Raw genomic sequence first — 11181 nt, forward strand, 5'->3', positions numbered from 1 at the left:
GTGAAATTTAAAATTAAATTCGTAAAAAGACATACTTTATGTATTTTTCAATTTTTATTAAAAACACCCCTTAATTGTTAAATAAAAAACAGAAAAAAGTTAAAATTTGGTTTAAAAAACACAAAGAAAAATAATTTTTGCGTCTCCATAATTATAAAGATTTATTTTTAAACTTTTTCCCATGAAATTTGATTCTAAATTTTTTTTTACCCGGATCGCCCCCGGTACAGTACGGATCTCCCTGGGGGCGAGGTCAAACACGGTCAACGAGGAGAACAGTAATCTCGACTTTTAAGAAATTTTTTTTTACCCGGGATCGCCCCCATTGTATAGGGACAATCCGGGTGGTTATTTTGACAAAACCTCTAAAATATAAAGGATTGTATAAACCGGTTATTTAAAAATAACCCTTAAAAAGAACCATTAAATAAACGCTAATGAAATATAGTAGATATTCTTTATTTTTATATTTTAAACATATCGACTCAATTTATTTAGACCAAAATATTGTCTCCTATGGTACGTCTTATAGACCGCACCTCACAGTGAAAATTCCAATTTTAGCAATCTCAAAAAGTCAAAACTCCAGCCAATTAAAGGCTACCTACCAAAGGGCAAAATGGGTAGAAGAAAAATAATCTCAACCCAGGAGGGTCCCACACAACCATCTCATCGGTAATCGGACGGTCAGTCACGCATCCAATTCGAGATACACCAGTGACGTTAGCAACCTACATGACCTTTATTTCCGTTTTGCGCTAGATGCTGGTCCATCGAACCCCGATGGAGTGGCGTGTACAAACAACATTTTGAAACAAGATATCGTCTTTCTTCTCTCTATATATAAATCGACCGACTGTTATCATCCACATCTATTCAATCAGGCGGACCTTCGCAAAAGGTCCCTTTAAAGAATCTTTTGGAATCTGTTTTTCTGTTAATCTCAAGTTTACTCCAGTGATTCAGGTAATTTTTGACCTAATATGTTTGTTTGTGTGTATATGTATGTATATGTTTACTGATATGTTAGGGTTTCGGTTTCGGTTTCGGTTTCGGTTTAGCGAATTTACGTGTTCGTGTTGTTTTTTGATGATACTCGTTGAATGATTGTGTGAATTTGTTAAATGTCTATTGAACGAGTTGCGTGGATGTTGATTTTGGTGTTCAATCTAAAGGTTTAGCGTGTCAAAGCTTTTGATGTTGTTGAGAGATGATTATGATGATAAGATGTGGAAAGTTTTGTATATATTGTTGATTTAATCCTTGAGGTGAAATTTATTTTTCTTTGTTTTGTTTTAATTGTAATGAGAATTTGGTGGTAAGCCGTACCTTAGAAAGGGGTTTTCCTGTTTTGAAATCTAATATGGTTTGACAGTTTTTTGATATGGTGATTGTGAACATTTGTGGAAATTGATAAGTTTTGAATGAACCAATTGTTTGGAGATATTCTTGATGGAAAGTAAAGTAATGTCTTCTTTACATGAAGGAAGGTTTTGATTATTTATTTTCTTCGGTGCTGATATTATTAGTTAGTTGGGAATATAATTTAACGGGTAACTAATTGAACTGTTTAGCTACCTTATGTTTTTAAACGATGAACAAACTTGTTGCTAACTATACATGCTGACTCCACCACATAAAACTCACACAATAGTGGACCAGAATATGAGGTAGCTAAACAGCTCAATTAGTTACACGTAACCCAGATACCACTGGGCAAACGACCCTTTGGTGTTAGTTTGGTCATGCTGTCCATCATCACATGGCTATAATTGTATGGTGGGACATCTCTATGTTCCCAAGTGGAGTGTAATCACTTGGTGATAATCCATTATTTGCAGATCATTTGATTGCAATCATGGCTGGGGCTCTGGTTCAGTCTACCAGTTTTCCTTCAACGGTTGCTGGTGAAAGCAAGGTTCGTCCAAAGAGATCTGGTAATACGAAAGGAGAAGTCAAAATGATGTATAGTTTACAAACTCCTCCAATGAGGGTGATGACTTTCTCTGGTTTGCGAGGAACCAATGCTTTAGACAACCTGGTAAAGAGGGGTCAAGATTTCCATTCAAAGGTTGCAGCTGCCACCTCTGTACGACGAGCAAAACCTTCTCGAATTGTGCCAAAAGCCATGTTTGAGCGCTTCACGGAGAAAGCTATCAAAGTTATCATGCTTGCACAAGAGGAAGCAAGACGGCTTGGTCACAACTTTGTGGGTACTGAGCAGATCTTATTAGGTCTTATTGGTGAGGGCACTGGCATTGCAGCAAAAGTTCTGAAGTCAATGGGGATTAATTTGAAAGATGCACGCGTGGAAGTAGAGAAGATTATTGGTAGGGGAAGTGGATTTGTTGCTGTAGAGATTCCATTCACACCTCGTGCAAAGCGTGTTTTGGAACTGTCATTAGAGGAGGCACGGCAACTTGGTAAAACCGCTCTCTCTCTCTCTCTCTATATATATATATATATATTGGGAATAATCAAAGGAGGCCCCATATGTTGTGAGAACTGTGAGAACTTTTACCTTTAGGTTTGTTTCACATAATTTTTTTCGTCATATGCTAGGATTTAAGTATTAATTAATGTTTCACAATGTGAATCTCTTTTACGTAAAAAGTTTCACATTGTGAAACAAATATATGTTATCAATACCTTAAATCCTAGGCTTAGAATTTAGATGGAAAATATCATGTGTACTCATGATGCACGGTTCTCATGGTTTGTAACGTTTTTGTGGTTACATGATTAGCGTCTGTGTGTGTGTATATATATATATATATCTTCACTCTCTCAGGAAATTGCATGTTCTATGTGCAAGGAATTATTGAATCATAATATAGTAAGTTCAGCAGTCGCTTATTTAATACTGTGTCTGAATTTTCAGGTCATAACTATATCGGATCCGAGCACTTGCTCCTTGGTTTGCTTCGGGAGGGTGAAGGCGTAGCAGCTCGTGTTCTTGAGAATTTAGGTGCAGACCCAAATAACATTCGCACTCAGGCAAGTTTTAATACTATGTACTTTAAGTATCTTTGGTTAAGTGTCTCTACTCTTCATTCACTTCATACGCTAACTATTCCTCTTTGTTTAAATTTAAATATTCTATCATTTGAGTAGGTTATCAGAATGGTTGGTGAGAGTGCAGAAGCTGTGGGTGCTGGAGTCGGTGGTGGGAGCTCTGGCAACAAGATGCCAACACTTGAGGAATATGGCACCAACTTGACAAAGCTAGCAGAGGAGGTACGGTTTCTACAAGTTATATGAGTATTCATTCTTTATGCAAGTTTTGTTTACGTGTTCTCTTTAATAATCTAGGGTAAGCTGGATCCTGTTGTGGGAAGGCAGCCACAAATCGAAAGAGTTACTCAAATTCTGGGCCGGCGTACAAAAAACAACCCTTGTCTTATTGGTGAACCTGGCGTTGGGAAGACGGCTATTGCAGAAGGCCTTGCCCAGAGAATTGCGACCGGTGATGTTCCAGAAACGATAGAGGGGAAGAAGGTGGGTGGCAATTCGTTATTGGTTCTTTTGAAGTATATAATATTTATATATGGAAAATACTCACGCACACTCACCTTTTGGTGAAGTTTGAACCCCCGACCTCTTGGGTGGTTGAGCTCAACCGAAAACCTTGTACCGCTGGGCCAATGACCCTTTGGTTTGTTTTATAAGTGATTAGTACCAAAGGCCTTACTGGGAGAAGAATATGCAGAAAACATTTTAACAGAATGGAGCTGTATCTTTTACTTATCTTTTTAATGTTATGATTCCAGATGGGATTTATGTTATACTTTTTGGCTTTTCAGGTGATAACTCTAGATATGGGTCTTCTTGTGGCTGGCACAAAGTATCGTGGAGAGTTTGAGGAGAGACTAAAGAAACTGATGGAGGAAATTAAACAAAGTGATGAGATTATTCTGTTCATTGATGAGGTCCACACGCTAATTGGAGCCGGAGCAGCAGAGGGGGCTATTGATGCCGCCAATATCTTGAAGCCAGCTCTTGCTAGAGGTGAATTGCAGGTAAGTGAAACCGATGCAAGTTTTGAAGTATATAATATTTATATACAGCACGCACACACACACACTCAGTTTTGGTGAGGTTTGGACCCTTGACTTCCTGGAAGGCTGGGCTCTATTGGTAACCTGCACTCTGTTGGGCTAATGACCCTTTGGTAAGCCATGCAAGTTTGGTACACAGTAACACTTGGATTTGACACAAAGTAGAAGTTACTGTTTTTTGCAAATAAGGTGGACAATTTTGAACTGCTGAAAATCGACCCTTACAAAAATTATGCTTCCGTGAGTTGTCTGTAGTCACTATGAGTTGTCCTTCAATCGAACATTCAAACAGATTCTCTTTCATATATTTTTCTACTATGAAGAGGGGTTGTGAGTTTGATGGGTGTTTGGTACACAGACGGAACAGAATTGGATCGGTGAGAGTGAGGTAGGTGGAGCGGGTGAAAGAATTGTGGAAGGTTTTAGGGTTTTAATTTGACATGGGTAGTTTTGTAATTCGCCAATCTTCTTCCATCTTCCCGTTCTTCGTTTCACCTATTTTGGTGGGACAAAAAAAATGTAAGTTTATCTCACTAGGTCCTGTCCCTGTCTAAGGACAACAAGTTTTTGTATGGTCGCCCGTACAAAATGCATCATGACAGACATGCAATTTTGTACACTCACTGGATCCCCCCCCCTCTTTGTTCTGGTTATTTACCACAAAATTGGCCTTGTGCAATTGGTCCAGTGTATTGGTGCAACAACACTTGACGAGTACCGGAAACATATTGAGAAAGACCCAGCGTTGGAGAGACGATTCCAGCCTGTAAAAGTACCCGAGCCAACAGTTGATGAGACGATACAGATTTTGAAGGGGCTCCGTGAGCGTTATGAAATTCACCATAAGCTCCGTTACACTGATGAAGCATTAGTTGCTGCAGCTCAGTTGTCATACCAATACATAAGGTACATGAATTAGTACATATTCCCTCCCTCCTAAGATAAATATCCACAATGAAAAAGTCACACAGTTTAAGAAATATGTAATTATTACACTTTAATTAACTAAATGACAATTTTACCCCTAATAATAGCGGGAGTAATAGAATTTCTCCATCGGTAGAATTGGAAAGTAGATGATGCTTATTTTTTAAAGTGGACACCTAAAATAGAAATGTGGAAACCTATTTTGGGACAAACTAAAATAGAAATGTGGAAACCTATTCTGGGACATGAGTAATAATCTTCAACCCCCTTATACTTTATAATATTGCAAGGCATCATATATCATAACTTAATATCAAACCACTACCCTTGGTCTATTTCACTTATGGCTTTGATTCTATATACCTTATCCCAAGGGCCATGTACCAGGTACCTTCTTTCAAACTGGTCATCACTCATGTGCGTCTTCATGGTATAGTTAGCAACTTGTATGATTATCAATGGCTTAAAAGCTTAAGTCTTCACTACAACAAAATTGGTTTTATAGTACACCAAATATGTCTAAATGTTTTAATAGATTGCCTTATAGGATTAAACAATTACGCGTTCTATGTAAAGGTATTACAGTAAGTTTATAGGACGTTTTCGGGTGTCCTTAACAAGTTTTTAGGACATTGTTGAAAGAAAGCGTCTTATTATTCTTTTTATACGACATTATTTAAAAAAGTGTAAGTGTTCTGTAAAAAGATGTGTTTATAGGTTATTTCTCCAGAGTGCCTTATAAAAATGTTATTATAACACTTCATTTTAGTTGTGTCTTAAGGACTTGTTAGGAGTTAGGACTCACAATTGTTTGGTCTTATAAAGTAGTTTACTAGGACATTTAGACATATTTGACGTCTTATAAAGCCAGTTTTCTCGTAGTGGATGCAAATGAATTTAGCGCTATTTCTGTTCTGAATGAACTTTGCTTATACCGAGGAGTTTGTTTGGTTTGGTTAGCATTGCCTTTTTCTTGTTTCATGTATTCATCTGACAAATGTCTTTGTATACCTACCTACAGCGACCGTTTCCTTCCCGACAAAGCAATTGATTTGGTCGATGAAGCTGGTTCACGTGTTCGGCTTCGCCATGCACAAGTAGGTGTATTTCTTTAAATCATTCTTCTGCTTGCTTTACTCTTTTATCAGCCGTTAATTGGTCATCCACGGCCTACAGCTTCCGGAGGAAGCCCGAGAGCTTGAAAAAGAGCTTCGACAAATAACCAAAGAGAAAAATGAAGCAGTTCGTGGCCAAGATTTCGAGAAGGTACTTGTATATTTTTGCTTGCTCAGGTGTTGCTTCTCTCGAATACTCCATCCGGCCAAATTAAAAATGTCCAAAAATAGAAATATGGATGCTTGTTTTGGGATGGAGGGAGTATCATCTTTCTAAAAATAGCTAATCTCATACTATTGTGTACAGGCTGGAGAGTTGCGGGATAGAGAAATGGATCTTAAGACTCAGATATCGGCACTCGTGGATAAAAACAAAGAGATGAGCAAGGCAGAGACCGAGGCCGGGGAGGAAGGTCCTACCGTAACCGAGGTAGACATTCAGCATATCGTTTCTTCCTGGACTGGCATACCGGTCGAGAAAGTCTCCACCGATGAATCCGATCGCCTACTCAAAATGGAAGAGACTCTCCACACGAGAGTTGTTGGTCAGGATGAAGCCGTCAAAGCCATAAGCCGAGCCATCCGCCGTGCTCGTGTTGGACTAAAGAACCCCAACCGTCCAATTGCCAGCTTTATTTTCTCGGGACCCACCGGTGTTGGAAAGTCTGAGCTTGCCAAAGCGTTAGCTGCATACTACTTCGGATCGGAAGAAGCCATGATCCGGCTCGATATGAGTGAGTTCATGGAGAGACACACTGTCTCAAAACTCATCGGTTCACCTCCTGGATACGTTGGCTACACCGAAGGCGGTCAATTAACCGAGGCGGTTCGTCGCCGTCCATACACTGTTGTCCTCTTTGATGAAATAGAGAAGGCACACCCCGATGTCTTCAACATGATGCTTCAGATTCTTGAAGACGGAAGATTGACCGACAGCAAAGGAAGAACCGTTGATTTCAAGAACACGCTTCTTATCATGACATCAAACGTCGGAAGTAGTGTAATCGAGAAGGGTGGCCGAAGGATTGGGTTCGACCTCGACTATGACGAGAAGGACAGCAGCTACAACCGAATCAAGAGCCTGGTCACCGAGGAACTGAAACAATATTTCCGCCCGGAATTCTTGAACAGACTCGACGAGATGATCGTATTCCGACAGTTGACCAAACTTGAGGTCAAAGAAATCGCTGACATAATGTTGAAGGAAGTCTTTGAGAGGCTAAAGGTTAAAGAAATCGAGCTTCAAGTAACCGAGCGATTCAGGGATCGGGTCGTGGAGGAAGGATACAACCCGAGCTACGGTGCAAGGCCGCTGAGACGTGCAATCATGAGGCTACTGGAAGACAGCATGGCGGAGAAGATGCTAGCACGGGAAATCAAGGATGGCGATTCGGTAATTGTTGACGTTGATTCCGACGGAAATGTGACGGTGCTCAACGGTAGCAACGGAGCTCCGCCGGAGGCGTTGCCGGAACCAATGGAGGTGTAAACTGGAGATGAAGATATGTTGTTGTAGTGTTGTGATGATATGCTTTAAATTCCGAATTTTCATACGATGAATTTGCATATCCATTCCGTGGTGATAGATAGTGTTTTAGATGTTGCAGAATTTCTATATTTTTCGTTTAGTAATAAAAGCACGTGTTAAAAGAATTTACTTCTTAATTTTGTCGTAAGTTCTGCATCATATACGCCACGGCACCACGAGGACATGGTCTTCACATTCATTATGAATCAATAATACAACGAGACATATTTCGATTTTAATGTTTCGTTCTAATTTTTTGTCTCTGTCGATATAATAATTAGGTTTTATGTGGTTTTAAGCAAACACTAATGTTTTTTTTAATAAATACAATTTTAAGATATATCATAAAAATTTAAAAATTTATCATTTTTTATGTAATTTTTTTAATTCAAAATTTTATTATAATTTAATTTAGATTTAACAATGAAGTAATTTTTTTTGGTTTAATAATATAATTTTTCATAAAAAATAATAACTAAGTATTCTGTTAAAACTTAATAATTATCCTCATTATATTTTAAATTTTATATTTAAAATGAGAAATTTATTCTGTATTTAGTTATATTTATCTACAGTTAGTTACACGAATTCAAACATGGAGCTCAATAAGTTGTATTTACGCACAATTTACTTGTAATCTTGAATTTTTAAATAATATACATCAATAAACAGTATTTCATGTATAATAAATGAGTTTTAAGAGTTTTTCTCAAATGTCTTATAATATAGTATAAATAATCCATATATATACATATGGAATATGTTGTCTTTATCTCTGTCTTTTGGTTCACAACCTAAACTCGGTTTGCAACAAACTTGCCCCTATATTCATATATGTTTCTAATTATTATCCAATGAGATAATGCTATTCAAAAATTACATTCATAGAACTTGAAAAAAGTCATATATATTAGTATTATATAGAGTCTGTAATCAAATAAAAAAATAGAACTTGAAAGAGTTTTACAGTTTTGTTTAAATATTGAGTTCATGATGTATGTAAATCCATGAAACTGTATGTAAATTTATAAAAATTTAGAATCTAACATTTTATCTACATAAAAGATAAAAAATCATAGGGCCCCTAGCCCCCAAAAGCCCCTATAGGCCTCCGCCCCTGCTTACACCTTTTCATGTTAAAAATGTCAAGTAAGAGTTAAATCAGATATAAAAGGGGCAACTTAGATAGCTGGTTTAAGAGCTCAGCCAACAAGAAATATTTCCCTAAAAAAAGTTCATACTCAGAATATTCACTTATTACATTGAAGTTTATGAACTCTTCATCTTCTTTGAGTTTGACCCGTAATAAAATAATGACGTCAAAATAGACATTTTCTAGAGAGAAGTTTGAATCCCCGACCTTCTAAGTATTTACATCTAATAAGTAAAATAAACCGTGTCAAAATTTAATTTTTATTTTATTTGATGTACTATAAAAAAATATTTTGGTACCTAAGATGTTAAAAGTTCATGCATTTTTAGTATCTTTTTACGGTTTTACCTAATGATTTGTAACTATTAATTAGAAGTCAGTCTTACAAACCTGTTGCCAGTATTTTTATTATTTTAAATGCCAGCTATGTAAAAAAATTTCACATCGTTAATTTTTTTGGAAGGATTGTAAATCCATAATAATATAAACAACACATTAAAAAAATATTACGATTCTTTCAAAAATAAAATTACTGATATGATATTGTTTTGCTTAGTTGGCATTCTAAAATAAAATAAAAAGGTATGATTTGAATGCTACTGTGGGATCAAATTTTATTGAGTCTGACTTATAGTGATCATTTATCAAATAATGACTCTGGTAGTTTGGAGGTTCGAGTTCTCAAGGTTATCACAATTTCATAAATTCTCATAAGAAGGTTCACTTATAAACCAAAATACCACAAAACTAAACATTTTGCAACACATTCACACATTTTCCCCATATAATAAAAATCTTGAATTTTTCTTGTTAACATGGATATCTAACTTGCTATGCGAGCCGATTAACTGTACGATGACCACATGCTTTACAGGTAGCCCGGAGTCACCGCATTTGAACCTGCATGGCCACAAGAGAATTTTTATTCATCATTGGATTTGAACATGAGATTTCCAGGTACTTTTGACCTTTGAACATGAAATTGAACTGCATTATTTTATAAATCTTGTTTGGTTGGTAAGATTTGAAATGAAATTTAGTTTTTATAAGTATTTATTTGTTTCGAGTAGGCATTGTAATTGTACCTCATCTGTTCGGGGAACCTGGTTCATCCGTCCCGATTAGGACCGGGGATTCCTCGTAAAATAAGTATCGGACGGGGGTAGGGGATTCCCAATTATCCAAAACCGGGGCTGAGGACCGATAAACCATTCCCCAACCAGCGTTGTCCGCGTATATATTTAATAAATATTTTTCTAATAATTTTTTATAATTGTCACAATCCTAATTTTTTTAGTATTATATTATTTTTTTTCTTAATTTATCTACCACAAGTGTCGTTTTTTTTATCTCGACGCAATCACGATTCAAGATTTTTTTTTTAATTTAACTCTTAAAATTAACCAGACCAAGGACGAGTCGGGATTAACTGGCCCAACGAAAAACGGGGAGGGGATTCGATTCCCCGTACATGTCGGGAACCGCGGACGAGGATGAGGTACATGAACCGGGGTCGGAGCCCAGGACTGAATTCAATTCCGTACCTTGTTGTCATTCCTAGTTTAGAAGCTGTGAAGAGATTATGACAGATTTGATGAAAGTGTTGGGGGTAAATACACGATGTAAACAATTGAAATCAATGAGATTTGAATTTGAAATGACAGAATCCATCGGTTGTAAGATTTCGTTAAAATCCTAGTATTTTATATCCAAACTTTCTTATAAATTAAAGTAAACACATGATTTGAAATGATTTCATTCCAACCCTTACCAAATTCCACAAACCAAAGAGATGTTCGGTTTGACGACATGTATTTTTGAAGGATTTGAATTTCATTGAAGGATTTGGAATTGGAAGAATTCGGAATATTAGGTGTGTTTAATTTGTAGGATTTATAAAAACAAATTATAAAAAATATAAAAAAATGACAAAATTATATTTTTATTAATTGATTATTATAAAACAAGTGTTTTTAACACATTTTTAAACATTATTACAAACAAATCCCGCAAGATACCTACATTTACGGGAATTCTAAATCTCATATTTATCGGATTTCAGTAAAGCTTCAAGGATTTCAAATGTAAGCATTTTTTCAAACCAAACATATGATTGCAGTTCAATTCAACTTTAAATCTCTCCACTTCTTATCAATCGCGCAAATCAAACGGGTCCCACTTATTTTTAAATCTAAAAATAAACAAATATTAATTAATTAATTAATTAATATTTTTAAATGAAAGAGTTGAAATATCTAATTAGGGTATAAATTTTTGGTCCCATGATCATCATCATATAATCTTAATGGGTATGTGGTCTGATGGTCATCATCATTGATTTTACTTAACTAATACCCCACTTTCGGTTTCAACTCTTTGTTTTCTATTCATAGCCCCAAC

At 36.3% G+C, this 11181-nt stretch overlaps 1 protein-coding gene across 1 annotated transcript; it reads left to right on the forward strand.

The window, feature by feature from the left end:
• Positions 1-830: 830 nt before the first annotated feature.
• On the forward strand, positions 831-7765 carry LOC112511041 (ATP-dependent Clp protease ATP-binding subunit ClpA homolog CD4B, chloroplastic-like). The gene is made up of 10 exons (XM_025116410.1): positions 831-966; positions 1842-2423; positions 2882-2997; positions 3115-3237; positions 3313-3498; positions 3804-4019; positions 4747-4964; positions 6007-6082; positions 6162-6251; positions 6408-7765. Exons 2-10 carry the CDS (start codon positions 1859-1861, stop codon positions 7587-7589), a joined length of 2772 nt encoding a protein of 923 aa, XP_024972178.1. The 5' UTR covers positions 831-966; positions 1842-1858; the 3' UTR covers positions 7590-7765.
• The last annotated feature ends 3416 nt before the right edge of the window (positions 7766-11181 follow it).

Source organism: Cynara cardunculus (assembly GCF_001531365.2).
Source record: "Cynara cardunculus var. scolymus isolate 2C chromosome LG 4, CcrdV1, whole genome shotgun sequence".
Classification (NCBI taxonomy): domain Eukaryota; kingdom Viridiplantae; phylum Streptophyta; class Magnoliopsida; order Asterales; family Asteraceae; genus Cynara; species Cynara cardunculus.

Coding starts and splice junctions, on each gene's coding strand:
- LOC112511041 (XM_025116410.1), top strand. CDS start 1,859: ATGGCTGGGGCTCTGGTTCAGTCTACCAGTTTTCCTTCAACGGTTGCT. Junction 2,424..2,881: donor AGAGGAGGCACGGCAACTTG/GTAAAACCGCTC, acceptor CTGAATTTTCAG/GTCATAACTATATCGGATCC. Junction 2,998..3,114: donor CAAATAACATTCGCACTCAG/GCAAGTTTTAAT, acceptor TCATTTGAGTAG/GTTATCAGAATGGTTGGTGA.